This window comes from Neodiprion pinetum, chromosome 3 (genome assembly GCF_021155775.2).
Source record: "Neodiprion pinetum isolate iyNeoPine1 chromosome 3, iyNeoPine1.2, whole genome shotgun sequence".
Classification (NCBI taxonomy): domain Eukaryota; kingdom Metazoa; phylum Arthropoda; class Insecta; order Hymenoptera; family Diprionidae; genus Neodiprion; species Neodiprion pinetum.
In genome coordinates, this window is record NC_060234.1 from 42,020,756 (window position 1) to 42,043,498 (window position 22,743).

Genomic DNA, 22,743 nt, shown 5'->3' on the forward strand with positions numbered 1-22,743 from the left:
TTTTTTTGTAATAAAGTGGAATATCGATCATTCAGCGGTGTGTGTTACTTCAAACCACTATCGATCCATTGGTAAAACCGTAAGATAAGCAGCCCCTCATGTTTGCTTGGGATTATCCAGCGAGGAAAAATACACAGTTGAGAAATACGTTGGTATAATAGCGCTGCAGACAGTACCGGAATGAAAGACGTATCTACCTGGGTTGAAAATTATTTTAAAGCTTAAGTAGAATAAAAATTGAACAACGACGAAGATAAGAAGCGCTGAAAATTCTACACTGTTATAAAATAGGACAGCATGTCAACTTTCCTATTATACACTGTACTGCACCAGGTAGTTCATATTTTACGATCTTGTATCACCGCACCTAATCTGCCGTAGCGTCGTTCTTTTTCTTCTCCTCGGTACAACTCTTGTAGCCCTGAACCATTCTCCGGCACCGTTCTTTGTTGTCGTTTTTTAAACAACATACCCACCCAGGTATATGGGTATAAACTTCGTTCCATTGAAAGTCGAACGTCGAGTTGCATCGGACGGAGAGTGGAGATCTGCTTCCAAGGACAAGGGAGGGGATGAAAAGGGCCAGTTGCATGATGGACCCCTGGAAGCGTCGAGTCTTGTCATTGTCGGGGCCCGATCAAGCATGCAAGTCTCCGACAAACATAATTCTACAGTAATCGCGTATGCTTCGGTTAACAATCCAAAAAAAGCATCGAAGTTTTGATAGCCCGTGAACCGTCCGTCGGTTTGTGATTTCCTCTGCTAGACCTTATCGATTGCAAACGTATTTAACCGTATGAGTCTATATTATCGAAAGAGTACGGGGATTAAAATTGAAACCTAAAAGTGATTTCAGGAGTGCTTAACTATAACTAGCAAATAGGTATGGCAAAACGTAAAGTTCAGCGGATAAGGGGCCCTAAATTTGAATTTCAATTATGTTCGAATCGAAGTAGTGATTTGAACATTGGCAGATTAAACCGCCTCAATTATTCACTCGAGAGTTTTGCAATTGGAGTTCATTAATCCTGCGTCTATATTCTAACTAGAACAAGCGTATTTCCTTGCGTAATAGGCAGTGACGATATTTTGCAAGTTCGCGATAGTAAAGAACACTCGCGAACGCGTCTCGTTCGAACAGCTTCACCGTCGTGACGTTGGAAGAACGGTGGCGCCACTTGCCGATGTTAGTAATCGAGATGGCAAGCGCCGTCGCAGCAAGAGCCTCGCATACGTCGACACGACGTCATCATGACGTCATTAATGAACACCGGCGACGATTTGCCAAATTATTTTACACATCAGATATTTTAAACCAGTTAAAGAGGGGGGGATCCGATGATCAGAATCTCTACTACGCACCAGTCAGTAGTGTCGATAAGACAGTCTGACGCAAAAGTGTCTGGCAGGCGTTTCTGTGTCGAAACGTAGAGCTCAGTACGATTTGACGTGACGTCGAAAGGCTGCGTGTAATTTTTGCAGCAAACGCATCCGTTGTACGTCCTTGACCATCGCGCTAATTGCATAACGTTGTTCTTGACCTTCGCGTATCATTCTGGAAACCACTTATTCGTTAGATAGACGTTCGCCACCTGTACAAACGCGCCTTGTACTAATCGAAATCGGAGTGACAATTCCTCGAGTCAAAATCGAATTTGGAATTTCAGTTACTATTTAATTTACATGTTATTGTTTCTGTAGTAAAAATTGAATCCTGGGGTTTGGACTTGGGAACGGACAGTTTCGTCAAAGATATCGAAAATCCACGAAGCTTGAAGCGACAATGAAAGGCTAATCTTACACCGCTTGAGGAAAAGTCGTTGGATGTGTCAATACGCATGAAATTCTTATCTGTAAACGCTGGATTGTATATAAAAATCGATAAGAACAAAATATTTCCTCGTCAACGTGGATCGGTCACGCATATGCCAAATGATCCCAGTGTAGTATTTCGACACTGCTGATTGAACCCACATACCCTGGGAAATTTCCTCGCTTTCGTAACATTTAATTGGTTATTCGCGCGCAAAAATTAAATCCCACGATCAAAATGTCTGCAAGCTTCCTGATACGTTTGTCGGCTCGAAAACCTGCCCGGCAATTGGCTAAATTATACTCAACTAGCGGAACCAGGTTGGTATTCAATTCTGTAAGATATTACAGTGAATATTTACTCTTCCACAAATAGATTTACGCAGTCGACAGGCAGTGGATGATTGATATAATTTCGAATTCGTTCGAATTCGGTTTGAAATTGAAAAGAATTGAACCGTTCGTCAACCCGTCAAACAGCGATGCGGTTTCAATTTGATAATAACCGTATATTTCCCAGTCTTTTTTCCTTGTGGATATAAAAGAGGGAGTGTGGTTTTATGCAATTAATATTAAAGTAGTTTATTAGAGTATAATGTCTATTTACATAATGCCAGTGCGGCATGTCCTATTAACAAGGAGTCCAGGAGTAGAGAGAGCTAGATTGTGTCCTAGCGCGTACGGTCCCGCGCGAGCTCGTCTCGCTACACAAAACTATCGCTGGCCAATAGATGGCTTGTCAAGTTTCATTCTGACCATTAATCAAGATTATGAATTTGTCTATATATTACAACATTCCTGTTTTCCATTTGGGATAATTATCACATCCTCATGTTAGTATAATAAGAAAACATCAAATCGATACTTGGTAGCAATACATATTGTCTAGCCACGTTCGCGCATTCTAAATTACAATAACAAACCGAATGATTTGAATTGTAGCCTGGAGCATCCTGACACATTCGATTTGGTGATCGTGGGCGGAGGCATAGTGGGATGCGCAACTGGAAGAGAAATGCTGACAAGACATCCAGGAATGAAAATAGCGATTGTCGAGAAAGAGAAGGACCTGGCGATGCACCAAACCGGACATAACAGTGGAGTGGTGCATGCCGGTATATATTACGCCCCGGGAAGTTTGAAGGTACGCGGTAATCAGAGGGCAAGAAAGGCGGGAATTAAATTGCAAAACGTTGTTTTACAATGCAAGACAATTCACCATACCTTGATTTCAAACAGGCCAAGCTCTGCGTCAAGGGTGCAAAACTTTCGTACGATTACTTCGACAAACATGACGTTCCGTACAAGAAGGTGGGAAAGCTCATTGTCGCCAAGGATGAAAAAGAGGCGGTCAGAATAGACGAACTCTTTGATCGCGGGACGAAAAACAACGTTCCGGATCTCGAAGTCGTTGGAAAAGATCGTATAAAAGATTTCCAAACGAACATTCAGGTGAGGAGATATTCCGATGCATCCAGATGCTCGCACGACTCACATTCAATACAACTAATTTGAGACGTTTTAGGGCGAGAAAGCGCTCTGGTCACCCTGGACCGGTATCGTAGACTGGGGAGCGGTCTGCAAGGTCTTCGGAGATGAGTTCAAAAAAATGGGGGGTGAAATATTCCTTAATTCCGAGGTGACAGGGTTCACCGAAATGATAGAGTCCAAAGGCACACTTGGTAAACTGATGCCAATGGTTGTTCATACTAGGAATAACAAGGTTTGCATTGGACCTTGCGTCTGCTTACTTCTTTCAGTTGCGTTTCACGCAGTTTGGGCTTACATGATTGATTGAAATTTTACAGCACATTCCGACGAGGTTTGCTTTGACTTGTGCCGGATTGCATTCAGATCGCGTTGCGAAATTGACAGGATGCGACGTGAATCCAAGGATCGTTCCGTTCCGAGGGGAGTACTTCAGGATGTCGGACACAACCAAGTCCCTCGTTACAACGAACGTTTATCCAGTCCCAGACGCTAGGTTCCCATTTTTGGGCGTCCACTTTACGCCCAGAATGTCCGGGGACGTGTGGATAGGACCAAACGCCGTCTTAGCGTTGTCCAGAGAAGGCTACAGGTGCGTAATCTGTTACGAAATGTTAGCATCACGAAGAAGAAATCCGTTGAATATCATAACCTACCGCGATTTTCCAGTTGGACACAAGTAAACTTGAGAGACTGCATAGAGATGGCAACATTCCCAGGCTTGTATAAGCTCTGCTTCAAGTACGCGCTTCCAGGGGCAATGGAGATGATTAAATCCGTATTCCCTTCGCTAATTGTGAAGGACTTGCAAAAAACTCTACCTGGAATTACTGGGAAGGATATACTGAGGTACGTACACCTGTATAAACTGTAATGGATAACTTCTGAAATTTTACAGTCTTGACAATGCCATGTACAATTATAATCCATCTGTAGCGACAAGGCTGGAGTCCGAGCACAGGCTTTGAATAACAAGGGAGAGCTGGTGGATGACTTTGTCTTTGACGGAGGAGAGGGTAGCATTGGAAGCAGAGTAATTCACTGTCGTAACGCTCCTTCACCAGCGGCGACGAGCAGTATGGCCATAGCAAAGTACATTTCAGACAAGCTAGAAAACGATTTCAAGTTGTAAAGAAAATGTTTGATGATAGGACTTCTTAGTTTCTTAGTTTTCGAATAATTGTCTATGATTTTTTCGATTTGGCATATTATATGCGCAACCAAAGAGATAATAATTCTTTGCCAAAGAATCTCACCGGAACCTACTCGTGTCCACTGAGAAAACGTCAAATGTTGCATTAGAGACCTAAGAATTATTGAAAAACAAAGTGATCTTTGACGTAAAATCCATCTATTTATCATCGGTAATGATAATAACAATATAAACCGTGAAATCTCATCTGATATCAGAAGACTAATTTACAGTATAATACAATAAATAGTATAAGTATTTATACACTTATATATCCTAGCTTTGGAAATAACAACTTGGTTATAGCTAACTTCGAGATGCTATTTTGTAGAATCTAAAAGTGTCATCCATATCTAACGTTACATAATACAGTATAATGAAATATAGATAAATGTGGTATTATGAAAAATATCCGGGAATTTTCGCATCAAAGTGGACATTGAATGGCAGAGTCTTATGAAATTACAAGATATCTAAAAATACGTATAAAAAGGAGTCTGTACATTTAATGTCCAAATCTGCATGAGAATCTCGATATCTGTACATAAATGTACAATATATGTATATAAATAAATGTTATGTAATAAATATATCATATGGATGATCGTATGGATAATCAGATTATTCTCAGTCCCTTTAAAGATACTAAAAATTTCCTTCCTGCGAAATCCCAAGCCGCAGTCATGTGAAATCCCATGTTGGTCAGAACAACCATATACTCTGACATGGCAAAGAGAGAGTACACTAAAAATGTATTATTTTATAAGAAAGGTTAGGTTTTGAAGTTTTAAATTTAGCATGGTCATATTTAGAACTCTTGAGATATTTCTCACCGTTCGCCTCGCAGTATTTATTGTGCCTGTAGAAAAAATAGCATGCCAATAGTATCGAAGACACATTAGCGAACAGCATACGCCATTTCCATTTGAATGAACTTGCTTCAACCGCATCTTTAGCTGGGCTTCTACAACTCCTCGTTATCACGCACGACAAGCTCATGTGCAGCAAAGACATTATCAAGAAGGTGATGAACGATAACTTGTGAAGAGCTACAAAAAAATAATTTGGCGGTAAAGACTAATTGCTGAACAATCTTACATCGGCTCTCTATGTTTATTCTGTAATTCGCATCAGCATTAAAGAGGTCAAATGATATTACGTACCATAATTGTCATGCGAAGACCAAAAACTTAAGGTAACTAAGGCAGTGTTTTCGATCGCATAAGCAGCCAGAGCTATATGGGCAACAAACTGCGCCCACTTATATACCGTTTCCTTATAGTGTCGATAGTACATAATCAGAACGAGTACCCTGGTGTGTGCTTGGATGGCAATTGCCGCCTTCCAGACGTCGCTTTGAGGCTTGTAGTGTCCAATGGCGGCAGAAATTGATGGAAGAAAATTGTACACCTGAAAATAATATACTGATTATTATAAGCTCGATTAAATGAAAAGGTACACAAGAAGGGTGAACCTGGTACCTCGCAGTGTGTGAAAGTAGCTTCTTTGAAATTGTACAGCACAGACCAGCAGACACAGAAGGCGAAACCTAAGAATGGAAGGGAGACGGTGAACCAGGCGATCTTCGAAAAAGGTATCAGCAAACGTAACCTTGTAGATGTTTCGCTGACAAGAGGAATGTACTCGGAGCCAAATCTGGATGATTTCTCCATGGCGGTTAGCAAATTCCGTGTGATTATCTCCACCCTATGGCACTTGATTTTGTTTTTCTCTATTTAATAAACCGTACAATTGAGGTTAACTTGTGATTACCGCTGACAACCATTTTCGACTAGTGCAAAAAATCCGAAGGGGCATCTTTTTTTCGGTGCACATATTAAACTATCTAATCAGCTGCACACCAGCATTCTCACTATGCACTTCGGGTATACATTTTCTAAACTAATTGCAACTTTTAAACTCATTCTCTTTACTAATGTCATCGATTCGATGTCATCGTCGATTGCAAACAATCGTCTGCTATCAGTCGCTACCTCGATAATCGATTACTCAAGATAATATATGCCAACTAATAAAAACAAAATACACTAAAATTAACCTAGAATCTCGTGGATTCTATCAAATTTTCCCAACATAATTGACCAATAACGGGCGTTTTTAATTGAAATATCAATTAATCTTTCAGCAAGAACGACAAATTTTAATTTTTTTCGCATTAAACGGGGATTTCGTGCCTTCGCAATTCACTTTACAGTTTAAGTGATTTTTGTACATTTTAGTTGGCGATTCTGTACAAAGACGGCGGACTGAACTATGAAGTTAGCGCCAGAATATGCGAAGGGGGTGTCTGCCACGGAGTTAGTGTCTGCTATGTTTAGTTCCGAAGTGAGGTTATGTTTCACAGTGATGAAGAAACGTCTATGAAAAAAATAACAATCATTTTTATTATTAAACACCGTTAAGTGACGAGCTGAGGGTCTAAAAACGGGATAAATATCAACAACATCGACGATGTAAGTAATTTCTTTTATCCCGTACGGATTCATTTGCTCCAAAAGTCGTACTTCGATTACATTTTTGTAGCAAAAATGTACTGTGCATAGACAAAACGTTTTCCAACACACGGCTAATGATTCCTCCCGAAACAACATTAGCTCATCTGCTTACGTTCACATTTCAACGCAAATATCGAATTAATGTTATCAGCGATTTAACCGACTCCAAAATGCATCTACCAGCACGTGCGAAGTTACGTGTGACTCTTGTTGATGAGGCAAATATACCTATGAGTATAACGTGCCAGCTGGTAAATCCATACGTCAAAATCGTATTTCATTTGATTTTTCTTCTACAGTTTTTAAACACCAGTCTGGCTACTTTACACAAGCACTCAACTCAGGATATCTTATACACAAAGCACTTATAGTTAGATAACCGTGTTTACAGAGCCTCGTGACGCGGGTGCCTTGTCAGGTAATTTATAGCCGGTATTACCGTTTCCCGTATCGTCAAAAAATCGCTTTTTAATTCAATCCCTCGCATTACAACAGAATTGATAGTGAGTTTCTCGTGAGCGTGACATTCCCATTTTTTACGCTCACGAAATTTCATTATCTTCATGATAAAAAAACACCAGAAAATATCAAATTTCGAATAAAGGTTCGTTCTGAGAACGATATATTTACACTGCAATTAACAAATTAATATAAATCGACAGATAAAGGTAAAAATGATGGAAATCATCTACAGTACACACAGCGTGCAAGTATTATACTTTGGGATATTTTTAATCCGATGTACGACACTTGGATATTATAAAGCGTGTGTATCCGTGTGTGTCATCCGTACAGACAATTGTAACTTATTTGTGACAGAATTTTCGTCTTCCCAAGGTTTTTCGCTGTTCTCCGTGATTGCACACACATTGCATACATACTTAAATATATTTTCTGCATATATGTGTGTACCTGTGCTCGCTACGACGACGTTATTGTTGGCCAACGTTACAGCTCGGCTTCTCGATTAGACGCAATGCGTCTGTACGAGTTGCCAGAAGCACCGCAGTACTGTAGTCATGTCGTTTAGAGATACATACATACCTCGATGCATGGAAGAATACATGTTTGTATATATATGTATATATATATGCCGGCGAGTCGCATTGCTGTCAATTCAATTCCCCCCTTTCGGCATTGTCATCCCCCATTTTACGTCGCACCCCCAGGAAAATAAAATAAATACAATCATACCTACCGTGTAGTTAAGAGGAGCAAATATACCTTGTGTAAGATACACGCCCTCGCCGCGTATCCGCAGTGCGAGATTAAATCTGGACACTTGCGAAAAGAGCGGTCCACCCCAGCGAGAGGTTTGCGTTTCCCTACGAGTAGGTGAAATCATATTTCCGTACCCTCATGTTGCCAGATTATCTGTAGGACATGTTTTCAGTAGGGTTTTATTACGCCTATTCGCATTATTTTTGTTTTTTTTTTTGTATTCAATGGTTACTTCTTAATTCTGCATTTGACAAATTTTGTAAATATTTTTGTGAGTGAAAGAAATAAGGAAAAGCGGTCTGGGAATACTGCGATGCATATGTCATCTGATGCGATAATGGCGATATGCTGTATCCGAAAATATTCTTTATGGAAATTAATTGTCATATTAGATAGTCAAAAATGAGATTAGAACCTAGCAAGACAAAATTGTCTTTTTCTAGCCTGAACGATATATCACCTTGACGGATCGGCTTTGAATTCATTCAACCTATAAATTCTCTTAGGTATACAATAGAATTTTATTCGTGAAATTCGTTAGAATGTTTTTCCTCCTATTTTTGTAATTATTTACAATTTATCTATTCGTTTTTCAACTAAGTAAACATTTTATCCGGTTGAATAAATTTTAATCGAGTCGCCTTTAGATCTACCGTTAGGTATATATCAATACCCAAGAAATTTTCTCAAGCGTTAAGTAATCGCAGCGTATTTTCAACTGAATAGTTCAGTTCGGTGGTTTAAAAGCACTCACAAAATTAATTCAGCTCGTTGTAAATTTCTTGAACTGATCAATCAAGGATTTTAGACCCTTTATACGTAGAATATGCTGCCTCGTGTAAATTCAGTGAAATTGTAAAATTTGTGCACAAAAAAAAAGAAAACAAAGTCAACATTTGTTATGATTTCAACAAAATCAGAGCGATCAATTTACCGACAATATAATTTACAAACTGATCGTTGTAGAATTGCAACGATTTTCTTGACGAAAAATTCGCACCAAACCGCGGTGTCGAAATATCAAGAGATTTGGAAAGCTCATTCGACAGTCATAAAAGTTTATAAATACCGTAGGTTGTTTAGTTCTTTATGTGTCTTTTATTTTTTCTTACAGAAGAAAACGTCCTCTTTCTGTAACTGCACGGTATATAACAAGTTTTAAATGCGACTCAAAAATGCAACCGTGCTTTCCAAGTGTAGCATAAAATTTCGAAGCAGATGATTACCCGCAATTATTGTTTATCCTACTTTTTCTCCAACTTTGGCCAAGAATTGTAGAATAATTTTACAAGTTTATAATCAGTTAAAATATTTTAGAGTACAAATTGAATCGAATCATTTCTTTTTCTCGGTGTAAATTTACTCAATGATAACCCCTTTGCCCTGTTAAGCAAGAGTCCTCCCCCCCCCCCCCCCCCATCCTTCCGTCTTGTTTCGCGAAATCTCTACAGCCTCCGAAATCGCTGCAGACGTGCGCGAATCCCTGACGTTTTGCAGTTCGCGGCGTGCGTCGCCGACGCCGATTGAAGAGGGCAGGAGGAGTGGCGAGAGAAAACGAGGATGAGGAAGGAGGGAGAATAGCCGGAGGCAAAAGCGCATGCGCGAGTAGCGCGTGGCGCGGAGTTGCGAGAGTTTTAGTTTTAGTCCGTTGGTCTCGTCCCTTCGCGCGCATCGCAAGCGCGGCTCCTCTTCCTCGATTAATTTCGAGGGCCCCGAGCGGTGCAACCGCCCCCCAAAAAAGCGCTCCCGAATTGCTGCAACGGGGGCGAAGAATAACCCGCAAAGGGGCACCGGTTGCGGATTTACTTTCCTCTTAATTTTACATAAATATATATTTTTCGCAAACTGCCCGTGGAACTCCAGTGAATACATATTGGTTTACTCGAATAATTGATTGTGAGAAATAAGAGGAAGAGGAACTGGAAGATAACCTTGTGCGAAACAGAAGAAAGTCGGAGGAGGAGACAAATGCGGAATAAACAACGCGGGAACAACACAACGGCTGTTTTTAATCGGCAATATCCACGAGCGTCAAACGCGTCGACTAATTTTTACAACGTATAATTTTTAAACGTGATCACGTGTCACGTGTGACGGTCATCTTCGGTTAATCCGAATAGGATAAAAGGCGGGAAGACAGCGAATGTTTATCCCACGTATCACACGTCACAAAGCGATCGTGACGAGAAGCTGAAGTGATCTACGGGTAAATTCACACACCGAGTGAACGATAAAAAAAGATCTGCGGTCAACGAGGATGGAGGGCTTGGATATCGGGTCGAGAAAATTGGAGGTGAACGCGAACCGCGAGAAGATGGCGGGAACTAAGAAAACGGAAATGATAAATCGGGCGCAGCGGCGATGGCGTCTCTTGGCGAGAGCGTTGACGAGATCGCCGGAGCCGCAGGAAGACGCCGAGGAGTTAGAACCTGACCCGATTTCCGTGAGACGATTCACCAACTTCGGCTTGGTGAACGCGGCGGCGTTGGAGAACGTTATCGGGGATCGTGAATCGACGTGGTATTCGTACGCGGCGACGATAGACCGGAAGTGCTTTGCTGTCGACGTCAGAGAGGTGAACAAGAGCTTCACGGCGAACGAGCTGATCGGCTTCAACAACACGGGCAACATTTGCGTGTGGCCGTCGGAGGAGTGCTTGGCTCATTACTTGCTGAGCAACCGGGATATTTGCCGGGGAAAAACGGTCCTCGAACTTGGCGGAGGGATGAGCTGCCTTGCCGGAGTCTTTGTCGCCAAGTACTGTAAACCCGCGGCCGTCACCCTGACCGACGGCAATGTCACAAGCGTTGATAATGCCAGGTGTATCGTCGCCAGGAACAAATTGGACACCTTTATAGATTGTCGTGTCGTTCAGTGGGAAAAGGCAGCCAAGGATCTGAGGCAGGACGACGTCAACGCCAATCATGTTCGTCAGGTTCGTGTCAATCTTATCGTGTCGAAGTTGGCAACGTTATCGTAACGGTTCGTGCTGAGGAAAAACCGTTATTTCGCCATTTTCGAACTGTTTGAAATTTAGTAAACTGTAATAAAACAAAACATACTCGTATACCGCAATTTTAGTTCGTTAAAAATCATTGTAACAATTATAAAATCTTGATTTTTTTCCCAATGTTTCTTTACGATAACGTTACTAACTTCAACCTCGTCCGATCTTGAGTTCTTGCCATTTCGTGAGATTTAACTTCGCGACGTTGAAGTAACGATGCGTTCTTATGGAAAATCTGAACAGTTCGGAACTTTGAGATTATTTAAAATTAGGTGAAATGTAACGAAGCGAAACGTACTGATATTTTGCAAACTCGGTTGCCTTAAAGTCATTCTAAGTTTGCCAAATAGCAAGTTTCGACTTAATGCTTCGTTAGGTTAACGTTACTAACTCCAACTCGGTAATTACGTGAAGCTGAAGCTGGTTGTCAGAATCACCAGTCGAACTTCTTTCGACAGAGATGACGCAGCTCAGTTTTATACCCACAATTCTGTCAAACTATAGGTACAATTATAGACTTCAAGGTATTTGACGAAATTTCGACTGCCAGGTATCACTGCCTAATTATTTGAATCAAAATTAGCACTTTTGGCAGTTAATTCTGGGTGCTAGGCTTCAACTTCGTTTCCAATTTATCTATTCTTGATCCTCTGTTCCTTCCCGCAGGCTCTTTAATAATAACAATAATATTAATAATAATATTAATAATAATAATAATAATAATTAAGATTGACACATCACCCAACTCTCAATTACTTTGAAATTTTTATCAGACTCGAGTGCCAGTCGAGTTAATTAGATTTCAGTTCGATTGCGAAGACCGATATTGTCACAGACCTGCAGAAATCTATAAATTGCCGCGCGAATTTCTTGAAATTGAATAATTATACAATTGAGACATCGCGTTGAGAAGCGTGAAAACCGCGACTCTCAATCTCTTCGAAGGTTGTTCAATCGCTCTGCAGAAAGGCTGTGACTCGTTATTATATAAACGCAGAGTGTAAATATTTTTCGTAAACAATAGCTGCAGTTACAGTACTTGCAATAAAAAAAAAATAAATAAAAAAGCGAATATATTTGCTCTTGACTCTGAAATGAATAAAAATTTTTTTTTTTTTGCATACCGATTCAAAATTGGTCTCCAAAAGACAAAAATAAAGAGCACAAACTTTGACTCGAAAACTTGAGATCACTCGACTCGATCGCCGTAATGTTTTTCGTTTGCTTATTTTTCTTTTTACGCATTGACATTCGGCTGAAGCCCCTGAACTTGTGTCCTTTGTTTTTTTTTTTTTTTTCTCTTCTTTTTTTTCCAACCCTAAGCCCCTACATTCTCTTTGATCTGCCCTTCGCCGCGTATATCGCGTCCGTGTTACGCAAATAATTTACGGGCTTCCACCATACCGTTCACAATCAGTCAGGTTTGTGTACCGAAATGCTTGTGCAACGGAAAAGATTGCATTACGCGTATATCGCATATACGCATGCGTAATACCCGTGTAAACAATCAATTTCCCCGGCGGGGGGGGGAGGGTTCCAATTTTTTTTCTTTTTCGTTTTAATAAAATCGACACTCTCTAATGGACTTGATGTTTGTCCTTCTGGCGAGACGATCAGTCGAGAGAGTTGATCTCGTGTTTGTACGCAGATTGCACGCTTATTTTTGCTGCATACAAGGCGTGCATACGGATGATTCTGATTGTTTTCCGTGTTCTTATCGTGGATGGTAAATCCCTGCAGGTATCGGTTTCGACGCCTCGTGATCATCGGGAGATAAGTCGACCGTGAGAAATTTCGTTTCACACATTTTCGCTCACAGGGTTTATAATCGCTCAGAGTGAGGCTATTTTAGACACAATTTTTGGACGCTTGTATTTGTATAATAACAAGTATCCATACCTGGCAATATATATGTGTCCACACGTGTATTTTCCTGTTCGAACGACCCCTACTCGCGTAATTCGTAATGTTTACCGAAATTTGACAACCATGCCGTGACACCACGATACGGGAAATTTTTCAAATTACCCCCGAATCTGAGCTTGCCTGCATTTTGCTTTCACCCGCAGCAGACGAATTGCGCCGTAAATCCGTCCCGGCCGGAACATGGTTGAGCACAATATGCACAAGGTACCGCGGAACGTCGGTTCGGTAGTAAAACTGGAAATTCGCTTCCGCTCGTTGAGTGAAACAAGCCAGAAACCACAAATATAATAATACGGTGAAAGTTTGTAACGGTCTCCGAACTGCGGAAAAATGAGCCCAAAAATATTCGAATCAGAAGTAAAAAAGACAAGATTTTAATAGCTTTAAACATTCTAATTGTAAAATCTCTTCTCTCAAATTGTTGATATCACAGTTTGTGTTATTGAATTCACACAGATTATTATATTTTATTATTAGATACATTGGGGATGATCACGTGACGTTACTGGTGATGTTTCGAAACCGTTTTTTCCTCTTTTTCTAACCTCGGATTCAAACGATTGCCGCCTGATCACCGTTATGAGGATGCCATAGCCGGCCTTTACCGACCGAGTAACAAAATTCATTTCCGCATGAACGAAAAAAGTTATCGACTTCTTTTGTTCGGAATCGCTTCTAAAATACAGCGCTGACTGCGGTATTTTCATATCAGTGATTCGTTGCAGACTTCGATAAGAATAAAAATAAGCGGCTGCACTTTACTCGGTCGGTAAAAACGGACTATAGCATCTCCTTAACCCTTTGCGACACAGCATCTGATATATGAGATACCTTTTTTGAATCGGTTATCCAAGAGTTACATTCAATTTTTGTAATATCGCTGTAATTGTTTTTGCATAATTGGACTTCTAAGATGTCGATGTTGATGTTTTAAGAGTGATTATGATGATTCCACGAATATAGTGAGGGCTATAAATAAACAAAGTGTTGAAAATGCATGTTTCAACAAACTAAATGTAATTGCGGGAAGTTTATGGGGACTAGAAAAGTGGAGCTCGGTAATCCTGAGTTTTTGGGATCGCTAAAAACGAATCCGACGTCGAAATAATGATATTCAAAATGGCGGAGCCAATATGGTTGACTGAAAATATGAAAACTGATGTGATTTGCTCAAAATTAGTTACTCGGGGGTTTTCGGGGTCGATGAAAACGTTTAATTAATCGTTAAAATTACAAAATTCAATATGCGGAATGCATTTAGATCCGACATTTTGAGTTTTGAAAATTTCTCAGATTCGACCCCATTTTTGAAATCAGCGATCTCGGGTTAAGACCAATCGAACTAGCTTTCCAAAGTTCCAAGAATTGAACAAATTTGCTTGCGATAATTTTCCGCAGACGTGGTCGACGGACTGGAACCAGCCGGAATCCCGGCGCACGTCTCAGGCCGGACTCTACGACGTGATCCTCAGCGCGGACTGTCTTTTTTTCGACGAGGCTCGGCTGGACCTGGTCGAAACGATATTCGGATGGCTGGCTGAGGACGGAATCGCGCTGATAGTGGCGCCGAGGCGAGGTTCGACTTTTGAAAAATTTACGGAAGCCGCGATCGAGCGGGGCTTCACGGCCAGGCAGCGGGAATTCTACGACCCTCGAGTTTGGTCGAGGCACCTGGAGCTCGTTGAGCACAGCCAAGAATACTGCCCGGACATCCATTACCCGCTGCTTCTCGAGCTGACCAAGAAGCAAATCAAGGCACCCGGATGACGGAGGATTTTTGCCGATCAGCCGATTTCGTTCCAGCAGCGTTTTGCTGTTTTATTAAATATTGTCGAAGTCGTCGCAATACACGATTGGGAAACCAAAGATCAGGGCGTAAGTTTTTCTGAAATGTATTCTTAAATTCCGGTTGTGCGATTATCATTTTTCTCCTTCTCGGGGAATCGAGGTGGTCCAAAGAATTTGGATTCATTGTTTCGGAAACGGAAAGCCGGAAACAAAATGAATGCGAAAATTGATATGTTAATATAATATTATATATATATATATGTATATGTTGTAGCAATGTTACAAAAGACACGTAATTATGTATATTGTAATAGAAAAGCGACAAGAGAGAGACTTTACATTGTAAACATTATTATACACGGATAGATTTATCCAATATATACGATATACGTAAAATGTGAATAGATTTGTCTCGCTGTTATTTTTGTCCGTTGTATCATTTATTCTATGTATAGGAATGAAAAAACGTGTCTAGTTATTTTGTTTACCCAAACGACCAATATAATGCTTGCGAAGTCACTCACCTACAATACAATAAAGATTACCGCCTTGTACCCACATTTTTAACTATTATTAAAATTCGCCTTATATTTATTAATTGTGCAAACTTTTCCGTCTGTTCAAGTAAGTAAAGAATTTTTCTATTATTCGTGCCCGTTGATAAGAAATTACTTGAAAAAAAAAAAAAAAATATCAATCGTACTTAGCACAAGGTGTTCAATTTTCACGAGATAAACATCTGCAAGAGAGAAACTTACGCTGGGGGGAAAAAGTTACAATAATTAGTTTACCTTCAAAGTTTTCATTCGACGGAAAAGTTTTTGTTTTCTTTTTATTTTCCTTTCTTGTTTTCGCATTTTCCGAACTCAATCTTGGAATACAAATTTCCCTTTATACCCTCGTTTCTTTGAAATGTTGTCGCACCCTGTTTGTGAGGCGTGATACATGGTATTAAATAGTCATATATTTTTTTAGCTGTCTAGCATATAATATATTGTAATTACCTGAAAGTACATAGATACACATCATACATGTACGTATAAATTATTTAATGTATATTTTACCGTTGTTACCCATGACGTCGGTGTATCTATAAAAGTCTTCTCAAAAAGGACCAAATATAATTTTAAGAATCCTAGTCAAGACGCGTATCAGCGTCGTACTATATATCATGTATGTATATTATAATTGTTACACACCGTGAGAATATTGTTAATTGTAAAAATAATCATGATGATAATAATAATAATAATAATAATACGATGATGATTGTACATACGCACTGACTTCTGTGATAATTTTCAAACCCACTTCCACATGGAGGACGCTCTTCCTTTGTTTTTCCTCACCTTGATTCCGGATCAGAGCCACGCGGTTAAACCGCACGAGTTACGCAATCGCGCGATAGAAAAAGAGAGATAAGATTGCTAAAGTGGAAACGAGATCGCAGAAGAAGAAAATGGCCGTGGCGATTGCACGGTGTTCGAGAATTGAGAGAAAAACGAAGGAAAAATTCGCACGAAAAAACGAGCTGGCATCCTGAATCGAATGATAATTAAATTGTGTCTGATTTTTCGTTGCCTGTAAGCGAGTTTTTACCTCATCGATCTCAATTATGCTCGTCTTGTTTCGCGCGCAAAAATTGTCATCTTTTTCCGACTTCTCATTCGGTCGTTTCATCACAATTCGTCTAGCTTTTCGCTAGCATGATAATAATAATAATAACAGTGATAATAATAATAATAATAATAATAATGATCTTTACACCGACGTTGTTATACATATATCGCGTGTCACTGCAGAGTTATACACACATGTTATAACAAATGTCAGTCGTTTCGGAATTATTGGCGACGTCTTAAGCAGTTGCCGTGGTCTTAACGAGGCGGCAGATTAGGAGAACATTTTTTTTAAATGGGCGAACAGGGAATCAGAGTTGTTGTATGAAATTGACGAGGTCGATTTTTCCTGCCTTCCTTTTTATTTCCCTCTACATCATCATTCGTTTCTTCATATACCCATTACTTTTTTTCCTCCTCAATCTCTCGGACACATGTATACACATATACGCTTGTATACGAGTAACTGATCTACCAGACTACACGGAAAATAAACTTTGAACAGAAAATTTTACGGTGTTTAATCATCGCAGCTAGGCGATAATATTCTTTAATCTTATATCGTTGATGCCAGCGCTTTTGTGACTGCAACGACTGATTTTTACGGCTGCAGACGCTCAGACTTTCGGCTTATACACATCGCTGTAATCCATATACATCATTTTACGTACACCGTGGGCTGTAAAAACATTTGAGAAATTTACACGACTCGAGTTTTCAAACTCTGCGGTAAACGTACATCTGTATAATAATTAATCGTTTACATCGAGCGCAGCAACGAATATGATTTTCTTCCTTTCCCTCTTGGCTTCAAAAATTCAATCCAGTTAAAATATCAGTTTTTTAAGAGCTTGTATATTCTTCTCTTTGCAATTGTTTGAGTCACAGGAACACCAATTTCTCGTAAAAAAAAATTCAAGCTTCTCAAGAACCGAATCTCTGCGCTTGTGCCGTTCGTCAAAGGGCCGGTAAAACCATAAACGGGTTTCGCTAAATATCTCACGACGACGCTTATCACGGTCGATAATCAATTATCTAAAATTAGCCTCGTATCCAGCCATCCAAAACGCTTTTCCGCCGTTTCACTGATTTTCCCTTTATTTCCTCGTACGCGGAGTGTAGAAAATGTCGTTAGTCTTCCACTAAACCAGAACAATAAAGCATATAATGAATTTCTACAATCACGACTTTTGCAACCGAATTCGAATTTTCGAATCCATAATCGCATCGATTCTCTTTATTACAGATTCCACTCTATGTGTTACAGGAGTAAAATTTAAAACTAAACTCGATACTAGTCCTCCCAAAATCCAAAAAAGTATCCATATCCTCATAACCAACCGATAAAACAGAAAAAATGCTTAATTACACATGTCTGAAAAAAAATATTTGGATGTTTTTTGTAAATATTATGGTTGCAAGTGTGCCAAATACAAAAATGACTTCCATTTCCCTTTATCACGTACAGTATTCTTGCAAAATACGAAGTGTCTGCATAAAAAGAAACATAACAATAATGAACAAACCACCATTTTGTTACAATAGACTAAGCAATATTTCTTATAAAATTAAACAACAATTTCTTTGTGAAATGTATTTAACATTCCGCGTTCATTCTTTTCGCCTGTGAAAACTTTCCTTCTTCTCTTTGATACACCTTCGAATACGCTTCCGCTTTCCATTTTATCTCTCCCTGTTTGTATTTATTCTCGAATCTGACTCTAATGCATATTAAATGAAAGTAAGAAGTCACGTTTGCATAGGATTTTTATAATCGAGAATAGGATACCAGATTTCGAATTACACGGGAATTTCACTCTAAACGAAACTACAAAGACGAGTTTAAGAAAAAAACCCGACGTAATTGAAATTTCTGAGTATATTTCGCGGTTTCAGTGAGTGAAACTCTATAAGAAACAGCATAAAAAACCTGTGCAGGTTTTTTCGTCGCAGACCTGTGTTATCGCCCAATCTTTCCTAGTTTGACTGCAATGAAACCTTCGTGCATGTTTGGCCTTCGCGTGGATGACAAAAGTCTTCTTATAACTAATTAAAATTGGTCAGCACTCCCCGCATCGCCGGATTGATAGTCAATCCATTAATCGTGCGTTCGCGTTTATTCCCGCCACTCGGCGCGCGGACATCCGACCTTCCGAACCTGCGAGTTGTATCAATTGGCAAAAGACACGAAAGGTCGCGCCGTTTATATGTCGGTTTTAATTAGTCCTAGGGAACGTCACGACGCCCGATTTGATACACCGACACGCAGGTACAATCCATCGCCAGCTACATAATAGATACTGCGAAAAGGCAGAAGACCAAGACTAAGGCTAGGCTAACCCAGCCTCCGAAAACACATCGCGTAGGTACGAAATTAGATCTTTCAGATAGCCGGAGTTTCTGTTTGGCACAGTTCGCCGGCTCGTTTAATTCCCCCCTCCTTCTTCTTCTCCTCGTATCTACCTTTCGCAAAATCATCGTGACAATAATAAAATAATCACTGTGTTGAATAAAAAAAAAAATTTTATTGTATATACCCGCGGAAGAGGAGATACGAGACTGAGAAAAACGAGAACGACAGAAAGAAAGATACGGTGAAAAATAGAATTTACGTCATTATATGATCGGAACCGGTTTCTTCGCTCATTTTCACTGCTCATGGAAGTTCATTCGGGCCTTGAAAATCGACTGTAAATTACAAATTTTCCTAAATCTTATATTTCACCTGTAAGTTATACAATTTATACACATTTCATAAGAATTATTAATTCCAATTTTTTTTTCTGCAGAGTAGATCGTATACATGTGTAAAAATGTACAGTAACATTATGAGAAATAAAAAAAGAAAAACCGCTGTCCAAGTATATAATAAAAATGCATATTCCATAGTTCTTTCGATCGAACCATCAAAATTTTTTGCATATTTGTTCACTGAATGAAAAAAATAAGAAAAAATCGAATGAAGTAACTCCGAATAAGCTTTCAAGGGGCTAAATACTGCCTATAGTTATATTCTCGAATGGATGGGTGGGGAGGGAGGGAGAGAATTGGCAGCTACATGGTTTCTTTCGTTTGCATGTGGCGTCTATTGTAGTTTGAAAGATATTTTTGACAGTCGCATCTGTTTCAACCTTAACTTACTACACCGTCACTATATACATATACACACAGGTATATTCTCTTCCTCTTTCACAAGCACGCATGTATGTATGTACATACACATAATGTCCAATGTATAAATACTACAAAGAATGATCGTTCCGTGCAGTGTTTGTGTCTCTTCCTCGATACCTCGATACCTCGAGTTTCTTTAAGTCTACGCATCGTCCGAGAAAGTTGGTTAGGCATAAAGATATAAAAAATTTTTAAAAACTAGTGTTACAAACAAATAAGAAGTATAGAAAATTTTAAAAAGAAAAAAGTCGAGCGAAAAAAAAAATCGTCGCGAGATTTATGATTCCTCGTGGATAAATAAAAGCTTTGAATTATCGAGTTCTCCTTCGGTTTTCTTTTCCTAGTTTATTATTATTATTATTAATATTATTATTATTATTATTATTCCTATTACTATTGTTGTTATTATTGTTATTTTCATTATTTTTCTCGAGTTTTTTTCATCCTCGTATAAAAGTGGGATTAAAAAAGAATCTCAAGACAACAGAAAATAGAATGGTTGAAAAAATAAATGACATCGTCCTGAATTCTCCAACGTCACGAAGTATCTATAAATTATTTTTATTTCATTTTTTTTTTTTCCTCTACTCTTTGCATCAAAATGAAAGTTACTATCGCGTGGAAAAATTTAACACTTACTACACGTGTTACACAAATAATTAAACCCGAGAGGCGTGCAGAGGGATGAAAAACGTCCAGTACGTTGTTTGTTTCTATTTTGTTTTATTTTTTTTTTTTCTTATTTTTCTTACCTCTCATATTTATTTATAAATAGTTTAAAGCCCTTGAAGTTTATTGGCTCGTGTTACCGAAAGAACAAAGAGTAGTTTAAACGAAGATTTCTCTTTTATTTTCAGCAACGCGGAAAGTTAAATAATCCAGCCACAGCCACAGCGTCGCTCTGTGCTTGGCGCACTGATTTAAAACGCACCTCCGCTGTATAAAGCCGCGAACAAAACACCGGCCAGCCGCTGATTTACAATGCAGCGTTTAGCGGTATAAAATAAGGGGTAATAAGCTGTTCCATGCAGGAATGCATATGTTTTTGTAAACTTATAAACGGTTGTAAACGTTATGCCGTGGCTCAATTGTTTTTCAAAATAATTTCAACGAGCGTGACTTATACACGGTATTATTTAACGAGAGGGAAAGTTATTGCATAAACAAACCCACCCCTGTATTTGCCACGTATTTCTTCTCCAAATTATATTCCTCCCGCCTTTTTCCATAAAATTTTAATAAACTCTAATAAACGACGTCGTAGAAAAAATGTTAAATTACCTCTTTTCAAGAAAAAAAAAAACAAAAAGAATACGAATCGAATTTGCGAATTCGATTTAGCGTAAATGTTTTCTATTTCTATTCCATTCTTTGCGTATGTATAAGAATTAGGAACGGAAAAAGAAGGAAATGATAGGAAAAAAAAAAAAAAACATGATCGTGACGAACAAAATCTAAACTATCATAGCAGTTTTGTATACGTAAACCTGCATAATGTTGAAACCGGACGCGTTGTTCTTAATTTCTTCAACAAATCGCATTCAATGTATATTATCGTGTCAAAAGTAATATAAATAAGTTCAATCAACGCGTTCCACTTTGATCAAATCGATCTTTGAAAGCTGGGTTAAAAGTGCGTGCGATAGATATCAAAAGTAAAACGAGACCAAGAAAGCGAGAAAAAAAAAAGAAGAATAATATATGAATTTAACACGAGTAAGAAACCGGGAAAAAAAAAAGAATAGAAATAAAAAAACAAATGGCCGACCATGCAGCGTCTAGTCGGGGCCTGGGGTGCGTAAAATTTGGCGGGAATCCAACCGTTACGAAGGTTCAACGCGTAGCTTCGTCAGTCACCGCGGATGAACAGCCGCAGGTAAGATAAGTAGGATAGGTTATAGGTATAACTAGGATACACGTACACTATACATACGATATTAGTGTGTAACGATAGCGTGAAAAAATTTGTTAGTTGGCACGTGACATCGATCGCGCGAGAAGATCTTCGGCTTACTATAACATAACGTGGTAAATAATAAAATAAGAATGATAAATAAAATCGGGATAGAAAGATGATGAATAATTGAATGTGTTAATAAATTTGTGTACATGTATGCAAGAGAGAAGTTTCGTAGTAACAAAATTGAATCTTGTATCCCTGAGAAAGGGGGAAAGAATCAATATTGTAGGAGATTTGATAGTTGAACGAGGAAATTTTTAACCTGTATTCGTACACACGCAAAGCGGAAACGAGTGTCGATTATTGCAATTACGGAAATAATCGCGGAAATTGTGATAAAAGAGTTGTGTGATACCTTTGATGGTGATAAACGCTATAGATTGATTTAACAGTATTTTGTTACCGCGACAGGAAATCGTCTTTGTGTAGCAACAATACGTTTTGTCATGTTGCGGTCCGCGGTTTGCATGGCTTTGGGCCATTTTATTATGTATAAACTAAAATTAAATTCATATGCTCTACTTGATATATAAAAGCGCGTGTAGGTCGAAGCTGTGTGGTTGTATATTATACTTGTGAAATATTGTCGTCGTTGAGTTTGTGGCTTTTTCTACTTGATAAATCACCTGGATAGCCTTATATATTTTTAAAAATATTAACTTTATTGATCGCCTCTCGATTTAAGTACATTATTTTGCCGTTCCGTGTCTAATATTCGAATGATCAACTGCACTTTCGTCGCACGTCAGATACCTGTTCATTTTTATTACGTACGTCACATCATAGTGGAAATAGCCAAAAACCTCGACCCGGAATACAGCTCCGAAAAAGAAACGAGACACAAGAAAACTACTCTCAATTAATACGATCATTAATACAAATCAGGAGACGCGTCGTCATCGAACGAGAAATCTTGGAAATATACGATGGTGAAACTGCCGAGCGAACCTCTCGTTAAAAGCGGTGACAAATTTATTGCATGCCGAATTAACGGGACAAAATAAACGCTCGAGCTGAACCCAGTCGACGGACCAAATGAC

General features: G+C 39.1%; 4 protein-coding genes across 6 annotated transcripts in view; 3 read left to right on the forward strand and 1 right to left on the reverse strand.

The window, feature by feature from the left end:
- The first annotated feature begins 1,365 nt into the window (after positions 1 to 1,365).
- L2HGDH (L-2-hydroxyglutarate dehydrogenase) lies at positions 1,366 to 5,193 on the forward strand. Its single transcript, XM_046618520.2, has 7 exons — positions 1,366 to 2,133; positions 2,755 to 2,956; positions 3,052 to 3,264; positions 3,338 to 3,535; positions 3,621 to 3,892; positions 3,970 to 4,149; positions 4,237 to 5,193. The coding sequence occupies exons 1-7, from the start codon at positions 2,051 to 2,053 to the stop codon at positions 4,430 to 4,432; spliced, it is 1,344 nt and encodes a 447-aa protein (XP_046474476.1). The 5' UTR covers positions 1,366 to 2,050; the 3' UTR covers positions 4,433 to 5,193.
- Positions 4,507 to 6,497, reverse strand: LOC124215303 (Post-GPI attachment to proteins 2). The gene is made up of 4 exons (XM_046618527.2): positions 5,974 to 6,497; positions 5,656 to 5,902; positions 5,326 to 5,541; positions 4,507 to 5,236 (listed from the first exon to the last, which is right to left on the reverse strand). Exons 1-4 carry the CDS (start codon positions 6,163 to 6,165, stop codon positions 5,109 to 5,111), a joined length of 783 nt encoding a protein of 260 aa, XP_046474483.1. The 5' UTR covers positions 6,166 to 6,497; the 3' UTR covers positions 4,507 to 5,108.
- A 276-nt stretch (positions 6,498 to 6,773) lies between these two features.
- Positions 6,774 to 22,743, forward strand: part of LOC124215301 (WW domain-binding protein 4) — a 30,661-nt gene continuing 14,691 nt past the window's right edge. The window contains exon 1 of one of the 2 annotated variants that reach the window (XM_046618523.2): positions 6,774 to 6,966. In XM_046618523.2, the coding sequence (XP_046474479.1) occupies positions 6,965 to 6,966 (2 nt within the window). In that variant the 5' untranslated portion in view covers positions 6,774 to 6,964. Of the gene's footprint in view, positions 6,967 to 21,473; positions 21,620 to 22,743 lie in introns of those variants that run through there. The other variant, XM_046618521.2, reaches the window with a different exon arrangement.
- Positions 9,856 to 15,708, forward strand: LOC124215302 (calmodulin-lysine N-methyltransferase). 2 transcript variants are annotated; one of them, XM_046618526.2, is made up of 2 exons: positions 9,856 to 11,155; positions 14,561 to 15,708. In XM_046618526.2, the coding sequence occupies exons 1-2, from the start codon at positions 10,487 to 10,489 to the stop codon at positions 14,927 to 14,929; spliced, it is 1,038 nt and encodes a 345-aa protein (XP_046474482.1). In that variant the 5' UTR covers positions 9,856 to 10,486; the 3' UTR covers positions 14,930 to 15,708. The 2 variants fall into 2 exon arrangements, with proteins under 2 accessions (XP_046474482.1, XP_046474481.1); XM_046618525.2 differs by having other exon boundaries at positions 9,863 to 11,164.

Bases quoted from the DNA above. Each gene is read 5' to 3' on its own strand.
- L2HGDH (XM_046618520.2), top strand. From the start codon at position 2,051: ATGTCTGCAAGCTTCCTGATACGTTTGTCGGCTCGAAAACCTGCCCGG. The intron at 2,957-3,051 runs GTACGCGGTAAT...GATTTCAAACAG, and splicing joins ACGCCCCGGGAAGTTTGAAG to GCCAAGCTCTGCGTCAAGGG. The intron at 4,150-4,236 runs GTACGTACACCT...ATCCATCTGTAG, and splicing joins ACTGGGAAGGATATACTGAG to CGACAAGGCTGGAGTCCGAG.
- LOC124215303 (XM_046618527.2), bottom strand. From the start codon at position 6,165: ATGGAGAAATCATCCAGATTTGGCTCCGAGTACATTCCTCTTGTCAGC. The intron at 5,903-5,973 runs GTACCAGGTTCA...TATTATTTTCAG, and splicing joins CTACTTTCACACACTGCGAG to GTGTACAATTTTCTTCCATC. The intron at 5,237-5,325 runs GTGAGAAATATC...ATACATTTTTAG, and splicing joins TAAATACTGCGAGGCGAACG to TGTACTCTCTCTTTGCCATG.
- LOC124215302 (XM_046618525.2), top strand. From the start codon at position 10,487: ATGGAGGGCTTGGATATCGGGTCGAGAAAATTGGAGGTGAACGCGAAC. The intron at 11,165-14,560 runs GTTCGTGTCAAT...AATTTTCCGCAG, and splicing joins ACGCCAATCATGTTCGTCAG to ACGTGGTCGACGGACTGGAA.